General features: G+C 46.9%; 1 protein-coding gene across 2 annotated transcripts in view; it reads right to left on the bottom strand.

Annotated features, from left to right (window-relative positions):
• DNAAF11 (dynein axonemal assembly factor 11) overlaps positions 1 to 25,500 on the bottom strand; it is an 88,268-nt gene extending 62,768 nt beyond the window's left edge. For both annotated transcript variants that reach the window (XM_066578780.1, XM_066578781.1), the window contains exons 1-6: positions 25,441 to 25,500; positions 23,522 to 23,689; positions 22,022 to 22,099; positions 21,158 to 21,330; positions 12,530 to 12,753; positions 4,345 to 4,515 (exon numbers count right to left, since the gene is read on the bottom strand). In XM_066578780.1, the coding sequence (XP_066434877.1) occupies positions 4,345 to 4,515; positions 12,530 to 12,753; positions 21,158 to 21,330; positions 22,022 to 22,099; positions 23,522 to 23,689; positions 25,441 to 25,495 (869 nt within the window). In that variant the 5' untranslated portion in view covers positions 25,496 to 25,500. The remainder of the gene's footprint in view (positions 1 to 4,344; positions 4,516 to 12,529; positions 12,754 to 21,157; positions 21,331 to 22,021; positions 22,100 to 23,521; positions 23,690 to 25,440) is intronic.
• Positions 25,501 to 25,755: the final 255 nt, after the last annotated feature.

The following is a 25,755-nucleotide window of genomic DNA, read 5'->3' as shown; positions in this document are numbered from 1 at the left end:
ATTCATTGAATTCATGGTTTGTAGCTTACCCCGGACAACAATGCATTGGTCCCCCTCCCCCATCTGAAAGCGAGGCGCCCATAATTGCTGGATGTAGAGAAATAGCAAAATAGAAAAAAATAATTTGCAGCTGTGTGAAAATATCCGCAAGCGAAAGAGATAAAAGGCTGACAAGATACAAAAAGTACAAAGCTGGCGATGTTAGACGGATCCCAGGAGTGACACGCAGCTTTACTGCCGGCTATTAGCAGAGAAACGTCTGCATTCACGGACAGCGCTGCCCTCCGCGGACAAACGCCATTTACTGTTAGCTCTACGGTGACACGTGAAGGCCGCCATGTCTTAGTGGAACGCCGAGTGCAGAAGCAAAGATTCCCCAGATGAAGGATACTCCATAGCTTTTACTTCTTAAGAGCATGAAATAAAGAAATCGAAGACTGAAGACCCCCGTAGTCGCAGCGCTAGTCCATTTAACCCTTTAAGACCGGAGAGTTCTCTTCATCCTTGTCTCCAATAGCCTTCATTCTGCCATTAGACACGGACGCATCAGGGCTTGTTTTTTTCTGTTGCAGTAGTACCATTTAAAGGTGTCAAGTTCTAAAGTCATCCCCTATACACAGGATATGGTTGATGGGAGCCCAAAATCTGGGACCCCTACACAGCCGGAGTACGAGCCAATGGTGGGGAGGTTGCACAGCCAGGCTGCTGCTGCGTTCACGTCAATGGCAGCGCCGGAGCTCGCTGAAGCGCTTGAGGTAGGTAATCTGTCATTACAATGAATGGAGCGGCAGAGCGCCTCCACCGCAATCACTCGGAGAATAACCGGACCCCCTTCTCGGGATCCCAGCGGTTGGACCCCCGCCGATCATAAAGTTATCCTGTGGATAGGGAATAGCTTTATAACTCGGCATGCCCCCACACCCTTCAACGTTGGGAGAATTGCACCATTCTTGGGGCAAGATTTTTTTCTATCTGACAGTGTTCACAGGGTATTAACCCCTTAGGGACGCGGCCTTTTTTGGGCTTAAGGACGCAACGATTTTTGGCATTTTTTTATCTCCATTTTTCCAAAGTCATAACTTTTTTATTTTTCCGTCGACGCGGCCGTATAAGGGTTTGTTTTTTACATCCCAAACTGTAGTTTTTGATGGTGCCATTTTTGGGTACATGGACTATATTGTGAAAGTTTTATCATTTTTTTATGATAGCAGGGAGAGAAAATGCATCAGTTCTGCCATAGATTTCTGTGTTTTTTTTTTACAGCGTTAATCATGCAGCATAAATGACACAATATATTTTTTCTGCGGGTCGGTACGATTACAACGATACCAAAATTCTTATATTTCGGGCGGAGGGGGGCGGGGGGGGGCACTTTTCCGCAATAAAAACCTTTTTTTTGGAAAAAAAAGTTTTCTAAATTTCTGCATTCAAAGTCCTATAACTTTACTTTTCCATGGACCGGGCTCTGTGAGGGCTTATTTTTAGCGAGACGAGCTGTAGTTTTTATTGGTATCATTTTGGGGGTACATACGGGTTTTTTTTATCACTTTTATTGCGTTTTTTTTGAGGAGTTTTTTAGTGTCTTTTTATGCTTTTTACCATGCAGGATAAGAAGTGTGTTCAATTTGTTGTGTGGGTCGTTATGGATACGATAATACCAAATATGTGGGATTTTAGTTTAAAAATTTTTTTTATGTGAATATGGTAAAAAGCACAAAAAAGTTGTTTTTTTTTAAACACTTTTTATATTCCTGAGGGGGACTTGTACAATCACACCTATGATTGCTATGATAAGGCATTGCAGAACTTCTGTCCGAGTCCGATGACGTCAGAGAGGGAGCATGCTCCCTCTGTAAACCCTTTACATGCGATCTACATAGATCGTGGCGTGTAAGGGGTTAACAGCGGGGTTCCCTGTCCCGATGCACCCCTGCTGTTGCAAAGGGAGGCCAGCTATCAGTGACAGCCGGCTCCCGCTGCGGGATAGTGTGAGATCTCCTATGATCTCACGCTATCCCCAGGGCGTATCTGAACGCCCTGTTGCGCTAAGTACCCCTCTGTCAGGACGTACAGTTACAGCCCGTGGCGGGAAGGGGTTAAATATGAGTGTTCTCCGTATTCTGCGGATCAGTGTGATTACAGCGATACCACATTTATACACGCTGCATTAGTGTTTGGGGAAACAGAGGGGTAGAAAAATTACAATTCTGCTGTGTTTTCTTTCTGACTGCATTCACCATGCAGGATAAATAATGCAATATTTTAATAGATCAGACTTTATGGGCGGGGCATCACCAATGGTCATTTTTTATTTTATTTATTTGTATGCGAATACCAAGAAAATGGTTGTTTGGAACTTTCATTATCTCTTATTACTTTAAGAGAAAGGGGGGGGGGTCACTATTACTACTGGGGCCACAAAGGGGGTCGCTATTACTACTGGGGCCACAAAGGGGAGTCACTATTACTACCGGGGCCACAAAGGGGAGTCACTATTACTACCGGGGCCACAAAGGGGAGTCACTATTACTACCGGGGCCACAAAGGGGAGTCACTATTACTACCGGGGCCACAAAGGGGAGTCACTATTACTACCGGGGCCACAAAGGGGAGTCACTATTACTACCGGGGCCACAAAGGGGAGTCACTATTACTACCGGGGCCACAAAGGGGAGTCACTATTACTACCGGGGCCACAAAGGGGAGTCACTATTACTACCGGGGCCACAAAGGGGAGTCACTATTACTACCGGGACCACAAAGGGGAGTCACTATTACTACCGGGACCACAAAGGGGAGTCACTATTACTACTGGGGCCACAAAGGGGAGTCACTATTACTACTGGGGCCACAAAGGGGAGTCACTATTACTACTGGGGCCACAAAGGGGGTCACTATTACTACTGGGGCCACAAAGGGGGTCACTATTACTACTGGGGCCACAAAGGGGGTCACTATTACTACTGGGGCCACAAAGGGGGTCACTATTACTACTGGGGCCACAAAGGGGGTCACTATTACTACTGGGGCCACAAAGGGGGTCACTATTACTACTTAAGCCACAAAGGGGGGGGGGGGTCACTAGAACTACTGGGGCCACAATGGGGGTCACTATTACTACTGGGGCCAGAAAAAGGGTCACTATTACTACTGGGGCCACAAAGGGGGGGGGGGTCACTGGAACTACTCATCTCTATGATCAGTGTATGGAGAGCCAGGACTATGCCATGTAAGAGTAACCCTGCCAATGTCCTAAGACCACCACGGATTTGGACATTAACTCTTTCTGGACCACCAGAGATGGCATGAACTCATTCTCTGTCCTGGACCACCACTGAAAGCTCCAGCCCGCCACACAACAAACATCCCCATACGGCCGTGTGGGAAGAAAAATAAAAGAGTGGAGGTCAAAAACAAACAAAAAAAAATTGTAATGTCCTTAGAAAAAAAAATACGCCGCGGCACTAAGGGGTTAAAGGACACTTCATGCAAAACCGATACATTGTGTTCTGCCTTCAGGTGGCTATGAAATTGTGTAACTTCTAGCAATATGCGCCAAACCTATCCCACAGCGTGCGCCACCGTGATGGCTTTGGTGCACCTTCCAGCTCCCTCGCCCAAGTACATGCTGTGTAAATCTGCGGCGGTCTATCACTTTTATCCGGACGGCTCCCTTAATTCCCTTGGTTATGAGGCAGTGGGGCCCTATTCTGATTTTTGGCATAGGGCTATAGCTTACCCCAGCCAAGAATAAATGTCGGACCCCAGGAGATTGCAGTCCAGCTGTGCAGGTCTGCCCCCGACACGAGGGGTGGCAGCATGTATTTTAGGGCGTGTAGGCCTGTGTGGGGTGTGATTTATGCCCCATCTTGCACCAATGGTGAGATTGAGGGAATGGAGGTAGATCAGCCCCTGCGCTGGTGCCTACCTCACATGGCAAATCGGGCAGTAAAGTGACACAGTGGTTGGCACTGTTGTCCTGCCGCGCCGCATCCTGGCTTTATATCCAAGCACAGGTGACTTCTGCATGGCGTTTGTATGTTCCGCATATGTACCCGATCAGCGCTGCGTCTCCCACAGGAGCCAGTTTAGGGGTGACTGAATGATTGTGTGTCGCTATATCAGAGATCTGCCTAGTGAGGCGCGGATAACTAAGAGCCGGACTGTAAGTTCTGCCGACCTCTCATTGCGGAGAAGCTTTGGCCGGAGATCATCTACATTGCGACAGGTTCATATATTCTCTTTCTGTACGGCGTTGAGGATACAATTGGTGTAACATGAATAGGGAATGATAATTCTCCACCCGCCGTCCCCCACGTCCTGACGCTCCTGCGTCGTCTTTACCTCCTGCTTTCTTTAGATTTGCGCTTCTCCTCCATGTATCTGTGAGTTTCTAATCTACTTTCTGGCGTGTAATGTGACGGCTGCTGCCAAAACGCTGCGTCCTCCTCATCGCTCTTCACTCGCCCGTCTCCTGGGTTCACTTCAGGACAGTTTTCTTGGTTTTCCGCAGATCTGAAAAATAACGGACAGCAAGAACCACATCAATATGTAGATATGTACAGAACAGCCCGCGGTCCTTGGACCGCCGCCTCTCTATGTACAGGCACAGCAAACGTGACATTTAACGCATTACCATAATGCAAAGGGGTTGTACCAGAATTACAAGTTACCTCCTCACCCAAAGGATACGGAATATGAAGCGATTCAGGGGGTCTCACCGCTGAGACCCCCACCGATCCCAAGAACGGGGATCCTGTGTCGCTCCCGCCTCCTCACTGCCCCCTCACACTGAGGAATGAATGCATGGAATGACAGTCATGCCAGCGCCGCCCCGCTATTCATTTTCAATGCGACTGCGGAGATAGGCTAGCGCTCAGCTACTTCTGTCTGGTCCATTGGAATGGAAGGAGCGCCATCCGTGCGTGTTCGGCCAGCACTCCCTTCCTTGTGACGTCACTGCGGGTGGGAGAGTGTAACACGGGACCCACATTCTCACTGGTGAGACCCCCACCAATCAGTTAGTTATCCCCTATCCTGTGAATAACTTGTAATTCTGGTACAACCTCTTTAACTACGGTGCTCTATGATGACATAAATTGGGGTTAACGCAATGCGCCAGTCATGTTAACGATTGCTGCATCTGTATTATATGCAAAGCGAGATGGAAAAATGCCTCTGTAGCGCCACCCATTGGAAGGAAGCTTCCCCACAGACCTAGATCAATTCCAGCACCAGAGAACCTCCATTATAAGTGCCAGCCCCACAATAACTGTGCCAGGCATTCTGCTCTCCTATGTCACGATAGCCGCATACCAGTGCCAGCCACTTGCCCTCTTCCTGTTGCCACGCTTCCTTCTAACACTAGTAGGCAAGTGGTGCTTTGCCTGTACATAACCTTGCCAGCCATAGTGACCCAAAGCGCCCTCCATTCCAGTGCCAACTGCCAACCAAACACCAAGGGCAGCCACATGTCCACCTTTAGGGGATGTCGCCAATTATCGGATTTGGTGCAGGAAATTCAGGAAACCCCACAGCGGCAGATCCATAACTTACCTTTTGTCATTCCGAAGCAGATATTGACATTGCTGTCCTTAATGATCCCCACCGCAGCACATGGACATCTCACCCACTAAGCTGCTGGTGTGGAGTTTACATCTGCGAGTCCGTACAGAAGTTTTGCGGCATTTATGTGCCATGTCAACGAACCCCAGAAGTGCCGACCACAGCAGTAAGAGCCACTACTGTGCCTGGAGCAGCCAGGGGGTCCCCACCATAAGGCGACCTAACCTGCTGCCTCAGGCGGCAGTCTGCAGAACCTCAGGGGGTTGGCAGCGGTTGGCACCTGGCCAGTAAGTCACCAGCCTGGTTGGTATTTATTTTTTATTGGATATGGCCTGTAAAAAATAATTGCCAGCTGTGAACCGACCGGGTAGCAACCAGACAAGCATTTCACTCACTCCATCTATAGCTCAGCTGCCTCTGCGGTCATCAATCTGTGACTCCTGACTTCTCTCCCCGGCGTCTGTGTTCCTGTACACAGATGCTGTCATGTATGCAGTGCAGACGCCGGGCAGAGGTCAGGGGTCACAGACTGGTGACAGCAGCACAGCCAAAGCTACCGATGCAGTGAGTGAAATGCTTGCTGGGTTGCTGCACAACTAAAGGTTCACTATTACTACTGGGGCCACTAACGGGGGTCACTATTACTACTGGGCCACAAAGGGAGTCACTATTACTACTGGGCCACAAAGGGAGTCACTATTACTACTGGAGCCACTAACAGGGGTCACTATTACTAATGGGTCCATTATGGGGGTAACTATTACTACTGTGGCCACTATGTTTGTAAGCATTACTACAGGGGCCATTATGAGGGAAATTACTATTACTGCTGGGGCCACTGTTATTACTGGGACCACTAAGGGGACACTAACTATTGGAGGCACTATTGGGTCACTTCAGACAAGCCTCAATGGTTCAGATATGTGTTGGGTATCTCGCCTATTGGCGCTTTGAATGCCTGTAAAATGAGTGTTTTTTGTGAAGGGGGCGCCATTTCATACTTTCTTGCAGGTAACATAAAGGCTTGGGGCCCCCTGAGCGCAGCGGCATAACAATCACACATACACACACAATGCTTTCAGTCCATGTGCCGCCTGCAGCGCGCGGAGCTGTGGTAGTCACTGCGCCAAAACACGGACAAGCTTTTTGGTTTTTTTACAGGAACAGACTGCCTGTCAGGCACTTCTCTGATCCGAACTGCAGTCGAGACTCAAGTCACTGAGGGCTAAAACAAACTGACAACGCCCGGACGCGGCCTGGCCGCTACGAGTATTTCATGAGTTCGCTACTAAAAAATGCTGAAGAAGACAATAAGGGTTTCCGTTTCTTCTGGTGGAAGTCAAAAACAAATGCCATTCTGAAGTAAAACCCGGCCCCCGGAGGGGAGGCGGAGCGCGTGGGGGGGGGGGGGTCCGCTGTGGATACAACACTCAGGTATGTACACACTCAAGTGTCTTTGGCGTAAGGCCTGATTTACACTAGCGTGTTTGATTTGGGTCTGTGTAGAGGGGTGGGTTATAATCCATGTGTTATCCGTGTTGCTCCCGTGTGCGCGGCTTCTGGCCGCTGCTTTTGTGTGCAAAAGAAAAAAAATCTTAAAGAAGGTGCAACTTTTTTCTAGCAATGATTTGTGATGGAGAACATGTGGATGTCATCTGTGTGCGCTCGGCTTGTTTTGCAAACGGCAGATGGAACAATGCCTCTGCAGCGCCACCTATTGGAAGGCAACATTTCTGCAAGTCAGTGTCTGACTTTTTAACGAGCCTTGTAACAATGACTGCGAATATAAGCCAAAGCCGGGGGCTTCTCCAGCAGGTGAAGATCACCGTGTGCAGACAGTTTTTGCCCCTCATCAAGTATGCATGGCTTTATAAGACTCCTCACGCAGAAACTTTACCCCCTGCCACCCGCTTTTTTTGGGTACCTATGGAATTGATTGGGTGACTGCTGTTCAAAAAGTTTGGCCAGAATAGGGCTTTCTGTGATTTTTTTATATAGTCCATGTAAACAAATAGTCCAACACGTAGCAGGCAGCAGTTGCCGAACTTTCCGACACATATCCTGGGGTGTGAGGAATAAACCTTGGGCCCCAGTGAGGGACGCTATGACATAAGAGGTATACAGGGATCCCACTGTATTGTCCAGAGCTGCTGCAAGGAGAACCCGTCTGAGCTCACCAGTGCTGGTGTAATTCTTCTCCTTCCTACAAGGGGCATCCAAGTCTTGAGGTCTCCTCATTTTTTTCTAAAAAACTACTTACCCCCAGAAAGCTGAAAGTATTGTCCCTCTCAACATACACAGTTTTCCCAACATGGCTGCCCTGACGGCGTGGCCACTGCAAACACTTCTTTGGGGGTCAGTTTTGCTGACTGGAAAAAAAATCGGTGTTGCAAAGTCGGCATGACCAGAAAAGGCGCGACTGCGGGGGTGTCCTTCTGGAAAATGACATCTACATCACATACATTGCAACAGCTGACAGAATGAAGGCACCATTCATACCATCATCACATGTCACGATCGCCTGCCACATTGCATGCAGCCTTGTGATCGTTGGTCAACATTCGTGGGACCCATCTGGAGGAAGCTTTCGGCATCTTCAGGTCTTCACGCAGAATGGTGTGCGCAGAAGCTACGGAAATACCAACTGTGCAGGCGACCTCTTCCACCACCATCAGCGCTCCTCCATGACCACTTGCTCCACTCCTGCAGTCATGTTGCTGGACTAGCTGGTGCGTGGCCAAGGCTCGTCCGGTTCCTGCCCATGCGACATTCCACCTTCTTTGACACCTTCTCCCCATGTCTCACCCAACTGATGATGAATCTTGATGGGTGTCATTCTTCACAAGAGAAGGAAACGGATGATTACACGCTGTTCTTGGAACGTGAATGCCACCGTTATAAGTAGTGCAAACGCTTCTAACGCCAGTCGCGGTCATGTGGGTTCTGTGCACCACCCGATGCCCCATCTGTCTCACTCATCTCCAAGAAATGCCGGCGTCTTCTACAATGTGTCACATGTTTCTAATAGCTCCTTAAAGCTGAATGCACCTCATACAAGACAACAGGAGACGTGCCAAGTAGACAAGCTGTATGAAGTTGAATTAGGCGAAGTGAAGAGATTCTCCGCCGGTCGCCGTTTCCCGGGTGACACAACGTCTCAGCTCTGTAGGGAATTTCTTAAGAGCTGAAGAAGCGGCCAAGGAAACATTCTGTCCTAAGAACCAATTTGCTGCATTATAAGGTGAGTCTTGGGAGAGATCTGAAATGCAGCAGAGATTTGGGACGTCTCCGGCTGCAGAGCACAACAAGCCGCCTCATCCTTTCCTCACGCACGATCCGTCTACATAGTAATCGGTGCGGCAGAATGTGACCCCGGTAGTCACGACCAATACACACCTTTACTGACCTCACTGATGGGCTTTAACCCTTTCCAATCCACTGTCTGACATCTTAAGACATTATGATTTAAGGCTGTACAGCTCCAATGTTGGAAGACATCCGTCGGGGTTCTCTTACTGTATATTGCCAGCCTCTCTGCTGTCGGAGCCTATCCAACGTGTCACCTCATGCAGTACTGGCTTTAGCCAGCAGATAGCGCTGTAGTATAACAGCAGAAAAAGAGTAAGCCCCCTAGGAAAACCAGGATACAAATTGGATTGGAAAGGGTTAAACCTGCGCAGTCATCTTTTTAAGGCGGTGGCTTGGCTGACTACTGACAGCGAGGCCCCTGCTGTAACCACAGTAGCCAAGACACCTCAGATCCTGGCAGTTTAACCCCTTACATGCTGCAATCAACAGCAACTGCATCATGTAAGGCTCCTTCTGTCACCCATCAGCAGCCCACAGTAGGATTTCATAGCTGGAAGCCTGACAAAGGCCTCCATGTCTGCCATGTAACTCATCCTATTAGGCCCCGCCTCCGGCGGAGTCTGCTGATGTCATAGGCCGGTCTCACCAGGCGGATATGGGCAGTAGAATCTGTGGTTGGCGTCAGAGGATCAGCGGCATATGGCATGTAGTGAAGGTATGTGAAAGTCCCTTTTTCCTTCACACTTGTAAAAACAAATTGCCATTTCCACAAGCGGAGGAAAGATCGCAGCAGGCTGTATTTAGCTGCGGACTCCGCACAAATGGCCTCCACTGAGGTCAGGTACCAGCGGCATCGTCTAGCCACGGAAGGGGAAGAACAAATATATATCGTTTTTAACATCTGTACTGTGCAGGACGATGGCGAGCGTCCGCGGTCATCGGCAGGACAAGAAAAGAAGGGGTCAGAGCCGGACTGCACTGTGGCATCCAACCGGCCTTAGAATACACTGCGGACGTAATGCAGTGTACTATCCTAGAGAGCAAACCATCACATTAAGGCCCCTTGATGGGCTAAGAAAAATAAACCGCATCAAAAAAAGTTCAATAAAGTTTATTTTAAAGGAAAAAAACCCAGTTTGAAAAATGTTCCCACAAAACCCCCTTTTAAATGACTGCTGCTTTTTTAAAACTATTTTCTTTAAATTTCAGATAATCAGTATTACCGCGTTCACAACAACACAAACAATTTACATATTTCGTTATTTACCTCACTTGGTGAACCCCGGTAAAACTATTGTAAAGCCAGAATTGTTGTTTTTCTTCTGCTCTCAAAAAAACATAATAAAAGCATAATAAAGCGTCCAGAAGCCCCGAGTCCCTCAAACTGGTACTAAAACACTCCAACTCTCCCCGCGACCAGCACGCCCGGCAGAGCTCTGTGAAAGGGGCGGGATCTTAGAAGGCCGCCAAACACATTCAATTCTTCTTTAAAAACTTTTTTTTTTGTGCAAAAGTCATAAAAAAATACAAAATCCCCATAAACCTCGTACCGCAGTAATCGTGCCAATCAGATAAGAAAGTTACCGGGTTATGGTTACCGAATGGGGAACGCTGGAGTCACGCTGCAACATGTGACCTAAGACGACCGCGACACAACAGTCTCAAAAGATGGGAAATGTAAATGGTAGGCCACACGAGACTTCATGGTAGAGCGCAAGGAGAACGGCGCGCAACTGCAACTGCTCTGCGATGTAACCAAGTCATGTGACCCCAGAATTAGTCGAATTAGTCTGCAGCTTCTGTCTTAGGGCCCGCACACACTGGCGGTTTTTAACACTGACATCGCTACGGTTTTTTAACGGCATTGTCAGTGGGAAACGCATCGCACAAAAATCCCAAAGCACCAACTTGTGATGCGTTTTCGACATTAGAAAGTCCCATTGACAATCGCGCTAAAGAAACGCAGTGATATCGCAGCGTTAAAAAAAGGCAAGTGTGTGGGGGCGCTTAGAGTTGGGATTTAGCTATTCAAAATATAGCCAAATCCCCGAGGGGTCGCAGGCGAGCAGTTGCTGCACACGGCGTACGTTGGAGTCTATGATGGAAAGTCAGGTGTGACTTGGGACCAATATCCAACAGTTTGGGAGTTTTTGTAACTGTTGTGTCGCAGTTGGTCGTAACACGATCCCGCGGACAATCATCAGATGTGAGGTTAGTGCGATACGGTCCATGTAGCCCCAGCTGAGCGCAGACTTATAATGGAGACCCTCTTGTTACAATGGACCCTCTGCTTACAATGGACCCTCGTTACAATGGACCCTCTTGTTACAATGGACCCTCTGCTTACAATGGAGACCCTCTTGTTACAATGGACCCTCGTTACAATGGACCCTCTTGTTACAATGGACCCTCTTGTTACAATGGACCCTCTTGTTACAATGGACCCTCTTGTTACAATGGAGACCCTCTTGTTACAATGGAGACCCTCTTGTTACAATGGAGACCCTCTTGTTACAATGGAGACCCTCTTGTTACAATGGAGACCCTCTTGCTACAATGGAGACCCTCTTGTTACAATGGAGACCCTCTTGTTACAATGGAGACCCTCTTGTTAAACCGGCATAGGACTGCATACACCCTTGTGGCTCCCTCTCACACAGGACACTACTGCAGTGCGGTGATCTTCAGAAGCTCCTGCAGCGGCCCTGTAAGACTCCCACAAGACGACCAGCAGCTAAACCTAATGTCAGCGCTGACCAGGACTGGATTAACCCCTTATTGATTCGGCCTTTTGTTTTTTCCCAGTTTTGCTTTCTCCACCCCACTTTATATAATCCTGTCCCTTTTATTGATGCATCGGCGTCGCTGTCGCTCGCTGCGGGACGAGTTGTACTTTTCAGAAATAATATTTTTATATACCGTATAACGTACTGAAAAACTTTTAAGTGGAGTAGAGTGGAAAAAAAGTATGTGTGCCATCTTTGAGTGGTGGGGGATCTTGTTTTCATGGTGTATGGCCTGCTGGGTCGGTATGATACGGTGACGCCACCTTTATACTGGTTTATTGCGCTGCTACTTTTAAATAATAACATATCTTTGGAAAAAAATTATTTTAGTTTCTGCCGCCGTCTTCAGACCGCCACGATTTTTACTATCAACATAGTTGTGTGGGAAAGGGACTTGTTATTTGTACAGCGCCAACTTATATTGCAGCGCTTTCAGGTAATTTGTTTATTACCCCCCACCAAAGCTGGGTGCTTATTTTACCGACCTTGGAAGGATGGAGGGCTGAGTCAACCTTGAACCGGCTACCTGAGCCACACGGGGATTGAACTCACAACCTTCAGGCGTGAGCGAGAGCTTAACACGCATTACAGGACAGGACTTCTCACGGCTGACCGTCCGGTAATTCTACACTTTCCCTACAGCGGCCATGGGAATCATCGGATTATTGGGAACGCCAAGAGCAGCGCGTGGGGCGATGTGGGAGGTGTTGTTCATGTGACACAGCCCCATGTGAATACGCCCCTCTACACAGTCTCCGTAAACAACGAGACGGTGCGGTGGGGTCATTTCAACCTTTCCCCCAGGAACACTAAGTTGAGCATTATTCCCCGATGGACAAACCAAGTGAGACACTGGCGGCCGTACGTACAATGTGTTGTCGGTGTACCAGCGCCCGTCATTGCCAGCGGCTTTCCCTTTGGCGTGTTTGGCGTCGGTCTGCTGCGCGCGGGATTGATTCTGCGCCTCCTGCCGCTCGCCGCTTCTCTTCAGGAGATAAGCCTCCTCCTGTTCCATGATCCGCTGCTGTACCTGCTGGTAGTCCTGCAGGGCCCGGATCCGCTCCGATCGCTCGATCTGCTTCCCATCCAGCCACTGCAACACAAAACAAGGCTTCAATCCGAGAAACGGAGGAAGGGAAAAATCCTTCACTGACATTAACCCATTAATTACCAGTTCTTAATGACCAACAATTTGTTTCTCCCAGCTTTGTGGATGGTCGGCGAAAAGGCTTTATTTTTTAATAAGCTACCAAAATATTTATGGCGCGTCGGGTGTTTTTAGTTCTTTGTTTTAAAGGTTTTTTTTATCCTTTCTTCATAGTTTTGTTTTATATTTCCAGTCTATAATTGTTTACATTTCCACATTGACATTATATAACACAGATACATAATATATATCGTTTCTGCTAATTAGCCAGGATCAATGATTAAATATTCTAATGTTTATTTACTTTTCTCTCTCTGCATTTTTTTATATACATTCTTTACAATTATGTTTGTTCACACTTTTAAGCATAAAATGACATTCAGTCTTTCAAGGTGTTGTCCAGTTACAAGCTATAGGCCATCAATAGAAGACCGGCGGTGATCCCATGCCTGGGATCCACTCTGATGAGCTGTTCTCTCAGCTGCTGCACTTACGCACTGCACTGATTTCTGCACGAAGCAGACAGCTCCATTCCCACTGCAGTGGCCAGGCTTGGTATTACATGTACAGTTCCTATTTACTTCAATGACTGTAAAACCAAGCCTGGCCACTGCAATGGGAACGGAGCTGTCCGCCTTCCTGCAGGAATCAGCTCAGTGCACCAGCACACTGGGCCAGCAGAGAGCAGATGAGTGGGGGTCCTAGGTGGCAGACCTCCACTCATCTACTAATGATGACCTATCCTAAGGGTAGGCCATCAATTCTTTATAGCTGGGCAACCCTTCAAGGCCCTGTTCACATGGTGTAATTACGTTGCGGACACTGGCACAGATTTTGCGCCCAAATCTGCACAATTTGAGCATTGTATTGAGTCCTACTGAAATCCACAATGTAGTTCAAGTGGCAAAAAATTTTTCTGCATGTGGATTATGCCGGATAATTGGGAGAGCCACATGAAAATCTGCGGCAGAACTCCTAGGCCAGCCTGGGGTCTGCTGCGGAATAAATCCGACGCGGTGCTGGCGGCTCAAGCAGCGTGTGAACGAGGTCTAAGGTTATGTCCACAAAGCTGAAATATGGATCAGATCTTCGAATGAAAAATGGCTGCAGCAATCCGTGTGCTTGCATGCAGATTTCCAGCACGGATTCGCATTACAGTGGCCGTTACAACTCGGATTAGCATTCCAAATGATGGATAACGTATTTGACCCCCAGTGGATGCAGAACCCGGGTGGATTCCATGACCTATGCATATTTATTGGGCATTCAAGCTAGAGGAGAAACAGTCCACGTGGTGCCATTAGTCACTGGCAGAGCTGATCTACATCTGCTGAAACCAAAGAGCTCTGCCATGCCAGGTGGGCACCCTGCAATCACTAGACATCGGGTCCATTAGCCGCGGAGGTGCTGCTGCTTCCTGTGTAGCCCCAACCTAGGATGGAGGGTATCTGAGGGACTTGGTAGACAGTAGGAGCAGGAGCGTGACGCTGCACCCCAACTGGTGAACTGGGAGATCTGCAGCACTTAGGAACCACGATGAGCTGCTGACCAGAGCCTCATAACACGCGGCGCTGGCCGGCAGCCACTTAAGGCTCTTCCAGTCACCAATCATGCCTAGTAATCGCTGTATAATAAACGTTCAGCAACTCCCTAACATGCTTTATGCTTCAGTTCCTCATCGTTTTCTAGACGCTTGCTGCCTGTAAATGGAAAGTCTTACTTATATCCAAGAATTGATAATGTGAACACTTCTCATACCTTGGGGTTCGGCGGCACAGATCTCGCTCCTGTCCTCACAATGTGCTATCAGTATCACCCAAACGACTCCCTAATCTGACTACATACAACTGGAACAACTCTATTAGGACTCCACTATGTTGACACAAATACTGGGACGCTGGTAGATGGGAAGAAAACTAGATTTTATTCCCATTTTCCCATCCGGTGTTGGCCCCTGTGTCCTCAACCCCCTCAGCGTCCGCTCTCCACCAGGTCCCCATAGATGTGTGGAGGGATTGACCTCCATTCCTGGAGGAGCCTCAAATAATGATGGGGGATGATGGGTGTGTTGGGCGCACGGATACGGCGTTCTAGTTCATCCCGCTCAATGGGGTTGAGATCCGGACTTTGGGCGGCCAATGAAGTCTTCAGACATTCTGCTCCTCCACACTGCGTTCTGTATGACATGGCGCTCGGTCATTTTGAGACATGGAGCTGTACCAGAGTATTACCACAGGGGAGGCGATGCCACATTGTCCGGGATGTCTCTGCACCCATTGGTGTTAAGGGTGGACTTCACTATGACTAATGGCCCCAGTTCTTCGTAGCAGAAACATCCCCAACACCATAAGAGAACTTCCTCCAAACCTCACTGTTGGGATGATGCGTCACATAGAAACCTCCAGGCAACCGCCACACCCAAGTGCCGCCATACGAACAGATGATGGTGTACTGTGATTCATCTGTCCACAACACTTGCTTCCACTCACTTACAGTCCGTCACTCCAAGCCCCATCGCAGGCGCCGCTGTGCAGTCACTACTGTGATGTTGTGTGCCGCCGCTCGTCCATGGTAACCCTTCACATGCTGTTCCCTATGGAGGGTTCTGGTACTAATGGATGTCCCAATGGCCTGTGAAACCCCATGAGCGAGGGTAGACGATGTGTGTGATGTCTTCACACCTTGCACAAGGCTTCGTTATCCACGGTGTGCCAGTTTACGAGGTCTCCCTGAACGTGGCGGCAGCGAACACAACAGATGGCTTCTAGCTCCTAAGAACATGGCCAACAGTGGACACTGGAAGGTCCAGAAGCTGTGATGTGCCGTACTGATTGATTAGTGACATCCCCCCAATAGACACCAATGTCAGCTCTACACCTGGAGACACCCCCCCACCAGACCCCGTTGTCAGCTCTACAGCTGGTGACACCCCCCCACTAGACCCTGTTGTCAGCTCTACACCTGGGTGTAATACTGCCCCCTATGTACAAGTATATAACTACTATAATACTGCCCCCTATGTACAAGAATAAACCTACTACAATACTGCCCCTATGTACAAGAATATAACTACTATAATACTGCCCCCTATGTACAAGAATATAACTACTATAATACTGCCCCCTATGTACAGGAATATAACTACTATAATACTGCTCCTATGTACAAGAATATAACTACTATAATACTGCCCTCTATGTACAAGAATATAACTACTATAATACTGCCCCCTATGTACAAGAATATAACTACTATAATACTGCCCCCTATGTACAAGAATATAACTACTATAATACTGCCTCCTATGTACAAGAATATAACTACTATAATACTGCCCCCTATGTACAAGAATATAACTACTATAATACTGCTCCTATGTACAAGAATATAACTACTATAATACTGCCCCCTATGTACAAGAATATAACTACTATAATACTGCCCCCTATGTACAAGAATATAACTACTATAATACTGCCCCCTATGTACAAGAATATAACTACTATAATACTGCCCCCTATGTACAAGAATATAACTACTATAATACTGCTCCTATGTACAAGAATATAACTACTATAATACTGCCCCCTATGTACAAGAATATAACTACTATAATACTGCCCCCTATGTACAAGAATATAACTACTATAATACTGCCCCCTATGTACAAGAATATAACTACTATAATACTGCCCCCTATGTACAAGAATATAACTACTATAATACTGCCTCCTATATACAAGAATATAACTACTATAATACTGCCCCCTATGTACATGAATATAACTGCTATAATACTGCCTCCTATGTACAAGAATATAACTACAATAATACTGCCCCCTATGTACAAGAATATAACTGCTATAATACTGCCCCCTATGTACAAGAATATAACTACTATAATACTGCTCCTATGTACAAGAATATAACTACTATAATACTGCCCCCTATGTACAAGAATATAACTACTATAATACCGCCCCCTATGTACAAGAATATAACTGCTATAATACTGCCCCCTATGTACAAGAATATAACTACTATAATACTGCCCCCTATGTACAAGACTATAACTACTATAATACTGCCCCCTATGTACAAGAATATAACTACTATAATACTGCCCCCTATGTACAAGACTATAACTACTATAATACCGCCCCCTATGTACAAGAATATAACTGCTATAATACTGCCCCCTATGTACAAGAATATAACTACTATAATACTGCTCCCTATGTACAAGGCTATAACTACTATAATACTGCCCCCTATGTACAAGAATATAACTACTATAATACTGCCCCCTATGTACAAGAATATAACTACTATAATACTGCCCCCTATGTACAAGACTATAACTACTATAATACTGCTCCCCTATGTACAAGAATATAACTACTATAATACTGCCCCCTATGTACAAGAATATAACTACTATAATACTGCCCCCTATGTACAAGAATATAACTACTATAATACTGCTCCTATGTACAAGAATATAACTACTATAATACTGCCCCCTATGTACAAGAATATAACTACTATAATACTGCCCCCTATGTACAAGAATATAACTACTATAATACTGCCCCCTATGTACAAGAATATAACTACTATAATACTGCCCCCTATGTACAAGAATATAACTACTATAATACTGCCTCCTATATACAAGAATATAACTACTATAATACTGCCCCCTATGTACATGAATATAACTGCTATAATACTGCCTCCTATGTACAAGAATATAACTACAATAATACTGCCCCCTATGTACAAGAATATAACTGCTATAATACTGCCCCCTATGTACAAGAATATAACTACTATAATACTGCTCCTATGTACAAGAATATAACTACTATAATACTGCCCCCTATGTACAAGAATATAACTACTATAATACCGCCCCCTATGTACAAGAATATAACTGCTATAATACTGCCCCCTATGTACAAGAATATAACTACTATAATACTGCCCCCTATGTACAAGACTATAACTACTATAATACTGCCCCCTATGTACAAGAATATAACTACTATAATACTGCCCCCTATGTACAAGACTATAACTACTATAATACCGCCCCCTATGTACAAGAATATAACTGCAATAATACTGCCCCCTATGTACAAGAATATAACTACTATAATACTGCTCCCTATGTACAAGGCTATAACTACTATAATACTGCCCCCTATGTACAAGAATATAACTACTATAATACTGCCCCCTATGTACAAGAATATAACTACTATAATACTGCCCCCTATGTACAAGACTATAACTACTATAATACTGCTCCCCTATGTACAAGAATATAACTACTATAATACTGCCCCCTATGTACATGAATATAACTACTATAATACTGCTCCTATGTTCAAGAATATAACTACTATAATACTGCTCCTATGTACAAGAATATAACTACTATAATACTGCCCCCTATGTACAAGAATATAACTACTATAATACTGCCCCCTATGTACAAGACTATAACTACTATAATACCGCCCCCTATGTACAAGAATATAACTGCTATAATACTGCCCCCTATGTACAAGAATATAACTACTATAATACTGCCCCCTATGTACAAGAATATAACTATTATAATACTGCCCCCTATGTACAAGAATATAACTACTATAATACTGCCCCCTATGTACAAGAATATAACTACTATAATACTGCCTCCTATGTACAAGAATATAAATACTATAATACTGCCCCCGATGTACAAGAATATAACTACTATAATACTGCCCCCTATGTACAAGAATATAACTACTATAATACTGCTCCTATGTACAAGATCATAACTACTATAATACTGCCTCCTATATACAAGAATATAACTACTATAATACTGCTCCCTATGTACTAGAATATAACTACTATAATACTGCCCCCTATGTACAAGAATATAACTACTATAATACTGCCCCTATGTACAAGAATATAACTACTATAATACTGCCCCTATGTACAAGAATATAACTACTATAATACTGCCCCCTATGTACAAGAATATAACTATTATAATACTGCCCCCTATGTACTAGAATATAACTACTATAATACTGCCCCCTATGTACAAGAATATAACTACTATAATACTGCCTCCTATGTACAAGAATATAACTACTATAATACTGCTCCCTATGTACAAGAATATAACTACTATAATACTGCTCCGTATGTACAAGAATATAACTACTATAATACTGCTCCTATGTACAAGATCATAACTACTATAATACTGCCTCCTATATACAAGAATATAACTACTATAATACTGCTCCCTATGTACTAGAATATAACTACTATAATACTGCCCCCTATGTACAAGAATATAACTACTATAATACTGCCTCCTATGTACAAGAATATAACTACTATAATACTGCTCCGTATGTACAAGAATATAACTACTATAATACTGCTCCCTATGTACAAGAATATAACTACTATAATACTGCCCCCTGTGTACAAGAATATAACTACTATAATACTGCCCCCTGTGTACAAGAATATAACTACTATAATACTGCTCCCTATGTACAAGAATATAACTACTATAATACTGTCTCCTATGTACAAGAATATAACTACTATAATACTGCTCCTATGTACAAGATCATAACTACTATAATACTGCCTCCTATATACAAGAATATAACTACTATAATACTGCTCCCTATGTACTAGAATATAACTACTATAATACTGCCCCCTATGTACAAGAATATAACTACTATAATACTGCCTCCTATGTACAAGAATATAACTACTATAATACTGCTCCTATGTACAAGAATATAACTACTATAATACTGCTCCGTATGTACAAGAATATAACTACTATAATACTGCTCCCTATGTACAAGAATATAACTACTATAATACTGCCCCCTATGTACAAGAATATAACTACTATAATACTGTCTCCTATGTACAATAATATAACTATTATAATACTGTCTCCTATGTACAATAATATAACTATTATAATACTGCTCCGTATGTACAAGAATATAACTACTATAATACTGTCTCCTATGTACAATAATATAACTATTATAATACTGTCTCCTATGTACAATAATATAACTACTATAATACTGCTCCTATGTACAAGAATATAACTACTATAATACTGCCCCCTATGTACAAGAATATAACTACTATAATACTGCCCCCTATGTACAAGAATATAACTACTATAATACTGTCTCCTATGTACAATAATATAACTATTATAATACTGCCCCTATGTAGCTTCCAATAGGTTCCCCTGGCAGCCACAGCTGCCATGTAACTCAATATGTTTGACTCCACGTTTGGTAGAGTCTGGCAGGATGCTGTCATAGGCTTAGTAGGACGTATTTCATAAGTAATGCAGTGTACTATTTTAGCTATAGAACTATCACATCTTCAAGTCCCCAATTGGCATCAGAAACAGGGAACACTAGACATTTCAGGGTGCTTTTCTTTAAAAATAGGTTTTTATTGTGCAAAGTAATTTTAAAACCTAAGAACCTTCTCTAGGTTGCGCCCAAAGCACAGATACGCTCACACCGGCGGGTCTTAATGCTGTTATGGTGAGAGGTTTTCCATGCCAGGCGGCACGGGGTGTTGATGTTATGGGCACTTTGGATGAACACTGTGGCTAATATTGCACTTTACGTATAGTAACGCCTGCTGCTCCTAGCATGGACTCCAGGGGGCAGTATAGTGCTGATACTCTATAGCTGTGGCATTGGCATGAACACATATTCCATAGTAAGTTGTGGCCACATCTGGTCACCTGATGCAGGTGTACTATCAGGTCACAATTGTGGATCTCCACGGTGGGCAGCTCTGCAGCCCGCACGATCCTCCACACTGTGGGATTACAACAGGATGAGCAATGAACAATTACTTTATAGATTGTGAGTGCTGAAGGACTATTTGTTGGTGTTTCCTCCTATTGCGGCATGCCACGGCACATCTTACTAGGCAATCATTCATGGCAGGCCTAGGGCCTTCAGAGGATTCCGAGCGGCCATGACACACAAAGGGCCATTCTGGATATCACAATCCTGAGCGCTCTATTGAAATGCCGCTGTCAGAACTGATCCCTGATCACGGCTGTTGCGGGCGGCTGTCAGGTCCATGTGCAGAGTGGGCATCATGCCAGGACATCCGATGTGCACCGTACATGTATGGCACATGTTGAGAAGGGATGAAGGAACCACTGTGATCGGTGATTCCAGCTTAGTGGGGCTGTCTGTAGTCGGAGGGGGTTTAACATCTACTCTATGACTCGGTCACTTGACCCGCGCCCTTACCGTACCTTCAGCCGTGGAAGCGACGCCACCACATACTGCCGGTAGCCTTCGAACTGTGCGCAGGGGTTTCCGACCAGGTAAAGTTCCCGCAGATGAATGTTGGCATTAAGGCTCCGGACGCTGGACAACTCCCCAACAAAGTTCACTGTCAGGTCCAACTTCTGTAGAGATTCACAGCCTGACGGACGGAAATAGCGCGGTTACACGTAGCACCACAGATCACTTACAGGGGTTGTCCCACCACACAAGTATTCAAATATCCACAGGACAGGGCATAACTAGCTGATTAGTGGGGGTCTGACCGCTGGGGCCCCCTCTGATCCCAACAACAAGGGTCCCAAAAGCCCCCACATCAGTTAGGCAGCGGTGAAGCATGCGGCTGTTCCCACCACCAGCGGTCCTTTCATCTCTATGGGGCTGCTGGTGAAACCCAAGAGTTCTACTCCGTCACCTCCAGCAGCCCCATAGAGATGAATGGAGAGTGAGTGCGGATATAGGACCACCTGGAGGCTGCAGGACCCTTGTTGTCGTGACCATGGGGGGTCCCCCAACAATCAGACACTTATCCCCCAATGGGTTCGCTGTCACTCTCCATAGAGGTGAATGGACGTTACAGGGACGGCGCAGCACACCGCGCTGTAGCGCTTCCGGAGCTTGGGAGCCGAGCCGTTCGCCGCTTCCATAACTTCTACTGGAGCCACGCAGGGCATTTGGGTGTTTCCATCAGTCCCCAGCTCCTCATATTTGGGGCCGGCGGCGGTGGGTTCTACTATCAGAGGTTTACGACATATCCCGTGGATCGCCATGACAGTCACGATGTGAACACCCCTTTAACCTCGCGGTCGCTGACTAGTCCAGCCACAACTTACCTTCCAGGTTCTCAATCTTTTCAATGTTGTTCAAGGCTAAATTCAGATATTCCAGTTTCTTCAGACGGCCGACGTTTTCTGCAACAGAAAAACAAGTGTTCAGACCGGCGCGGGAATCAGAAACGCCGCGTTACATCCGTGATGAGCGTTTACGCACCGTGCCCGGCCTGGCCGCAGGACAATGTTCACACCGGACAATAAACATCTGTAGGTCCCACGTAAAGCACCACAAACCAGGGGGAACAAGGGGAGCTCTAGCCCCACAGCCAGAAGAGGGGAAAGCCCCTGCGTAAAGTGGAGCAATCGCCCTGATAGGAACGACCCCACGCTGGAACCTAGGGGCCACCTAGGATATATACAGCCCCCTCAAAGAGATTGGCCAGCCGGGGACACACATATACCACTCCCAATGACCCTTCATCAACGATAGGGAAACCCAAGGGGATAACAAACGTACAACCACAAAGGTGTCCTAACGAGGCTTGGACTGGCCAAGTACTGCCAGTGTGCTTCCGACTCGCGGACGGTAGACTACGGCGGTTTTCTGCTGCAGATCTGCACACTGAACTCGCCCCGTCACTGAGCAGAATCCACATGTGGAGTTCCAACGCAGGAATTCGTGTTTCTGCAGAATTCCACATTACATGTTACTTCTTGACACGGAAATGCATGTTTGTCACGTTGGTCACGTTGGCATTCTTTATGGGGATTTTGCCCATTGGCAGAGGAAATTCTGTATGTGAATGTGCCACAAACCATGGCATAGAGCCGCGGACACATACGTCCTGGTGTGGGGGGTTTGTATGGTGCAGGATGGGGAGCAGATCGCGCTCCGTACACGGCCGGTAGAAGCGGTCCTTGGAGCTGTGATTAGCGCTAACGCCAGTCCATCGCAGCTGTTAAGCTTTTGCAGCATTGAATGCCCCAGTCAGCGGTCCCAAACGGAGACTGTGAGGCGCCGTCCAGCTGTCATAGCAGCTCAGAGCCCCCAGGGCTGCCATGTGTTTCTGCCTCTTAGGACGTGCCTGTGGCCTCTCTTAATAGAATGCCGGCAGAAACACCAAAACTGCAATACTGAAGTACTGCAGTATATGATGAGTAATGAAGCAATTACAGGTTCACGGCCCCTCCGGAGAATAAGCAAAAAGGAAAGAAAGAAAAAAAATAACCTAGTGAAAAAAAAGGGTTTCTATTATAGTAAAAAGTAAAAGCAAAACATTTCCTCATATTTATAACAAAGATATTTGTTCTCGCTGCGTCCGTAACAGTCGGGTCCATCAACATGATGCGGTATAATCCTGCCCGGTGAACGCCCGCAGAGGGATACACACTAGAATGTCAGTGATTGGCAGCTCATGTGTTCTCGCCCAACGGGAAGGCCGCCGGTCATTAGAGGGACCGCCCCCAAGGTCAAGTCGGGCCATTACAATATACTAAACACGGCAGACCACAGGCAGGCGAGGCATGCTGGGATTTGTAGTCCCGCCAGACAGAACCCACCTATTCTGGGGATGAGGTTGTTCTGCAGGTAGAGGATCTTCAGCTGGCGGCACCACTTGTCCAGGTGATCGATCCGCTCCACATCCTGCTGGTGAAGGGAGACTTCCTCCAAGGAGAAGATCTCGCAGTCGTTGTGTTCGGCGCGTCTTCTGATCAGATCTTCTGTGACTGAAAAACAAACGTCAGAAGCGGCGCTCAGACCGCAGCGAATACGTGACAGAGCGGAAGACCGGTGACACCATGAATTAGCAAAACTGCATCAGAGTCTGGCTGGTAGGACATCCACCTCTGGTCCTGTCCTTCCGTCTCTCATGCTTTACACTGCAGCTCTGCTGCACACAGGTGTCAGCTGACTGCTTCCCAGCACACCCGATATGATGTCCTCGATCACCGATCACTCTGTCAGCATCATAGTTTTTATACATTTGCATCCCATTCAGTGGACACTTTTACATCCCTCTAGTCTATAAGACGACGCCCACTTTTAGGCAACTCTTTATAGGCCACGCCCACTGTGGCCCTTACATTGAACTATCCTGTGGAAAGCAAGTTTATTTCAACACGCAGACAGACATTGTGAGTTTAGGTCTGTTTTTAACCCTGGAGGCGGCGGGTGGACGTTGCGTTGTACCCCGGCCTGTTCCCCCTCACAGATTGTTATAGCACTTGTAAGGGACCCCTGAAAATAAACTGATCAGCGGGTGTCCTGCTACAGAGACCCCCAGTGATCAACTGTAATCCAATCAGGAGTCCTGCTGCATAGATTTAATTTTCCTGCAGTGCCCCCAGAGGTGAAATGAAGTATTACACAGTGCTCAGTGAAATCAATGGGCGATGTGATGAACAAACGTCCCGGGTCCCCCCAAAGGAGAGACTAGAGGACGTTGGTCCCGGGGGGCCGTCTGGAGCCCCCGCAGCAGATCCACCACGAGACCCCGGATGACACAACGTGCTGCACTACTTCATCCAGGAAAGTCCCTGCTGGCATACTGGAGGCTTGATGGAGCCCATCAGAGTCAGCGGGTCCGGGACTCATCAGAGATGGACAAGTGTGACTGTGGCGGAGGCCTCACGCAGGCGGTGTAATTCTGTCCGTGTTTACTAACATAATCCGGACAGCCCGCGACGCCTTCGTACCGCCGAGTTCAGATGTGCGGTTTTTACATACGGTAAAAGAAACAAATGGCGGCTTCTGCTATTCTGGTTCGTATCGCAGACAGGATTCAGCCGTTAGAGTCTGCGGCGTCGCGCCAAAGCGCAGCAAATACGCAGTTATGTGCGCACTGCTTATTTACGCATGTTGCCGGGAGACAGCGGGAAAAAGTGGCATCAGTTGGACCCGACATGAAAAACGCAGCGACTACAGATGAACACGGATGTAAGAACACGTATGTGCACCAAGACCGCACGTACAGACGTGACATGGGTGCGTTGTCACGGCCCAGAAGTGTGTCCGCCGCGTGCGTGAGGCTCCGTCACACAACCGCCCAAAACTGCCAGCAACAAGCTGCGCCATTTTATCTGCAGGGCGCCATCGCATCTATTTGGCTCCATTATAGTAGCTGAGCAGCGCCAGGTCCGGCACACCACAATTGCGCTAGATGGACCCAGCGGGCTATAATGGGGCTGTCCAGCGCCGCCTGGTGTCCGGGACGCAGCAGCGCAGCGTGCGGAACTGTTTTCTGCAGGATTTCAGCCCATTGGCTAAAACCAACAGCCGCCCAAAGTACAAAGAGCCCGCCGTGTTCGCAGCGCGTCTTATACGTCAGCTGGGGACGCCAACGAGGCATTTCCTGAAACGTTTTTTTGTAGAGGCGGCTCCCTACAATAACAAGCGCTCTTGTAGCTGAAATCCCCTAATGGGTGGAACTACAAGTCCCAGCAGTCCAGCTGCACACAGAGGACGGGCAGATACTCACTGAGCACCATGGCGGACGGCGTGCGCTCCACAGACAGACGCGGCTCTGTAACCATGACAACCGGAGAAGACGGCGGCGGAGACGGGACAAAAGTCTGCAACGTGCGACGCGAACACCCGCGATGTACGAGACGTCCGGCAGAGGGCGCTGAGTACACACGTGATCTACGTACAGCGAGTCTGCTGCTCCCTGCTGACGGCACAGAGCGGCTCCGCGGCCTCCTGGCGGCAGTCATAGATTACAGCGGCGATAGGGGGCGCTGTCCTCAGGGACGCTGACCTCAGGAAGGGGACTGTCACACCGGCCTCGGGGGGG

Source organism: Eleutherodactylus coqui, chromosome 9, assembly GCF_035609145.1.
Source record: "Eleutherodactylus coqui strain aEleCoq1 chromosome 9, aEleCoq1.hap1, whole genome shotgun sequence".
Taxonomy (NCBI): domain Eukaryota; kingdom Metazoa; phylum Chordata; class Amphibia; order Anura; family Eleutherodactylidae; genus Eleutherodactylus; species Eleutherodactylus coqui.
The sequence above is the reverse complement of the archived record's forward strand: the minus strand, read 5'-3'. Positions and strand labels throughout refer to the sequence as shown.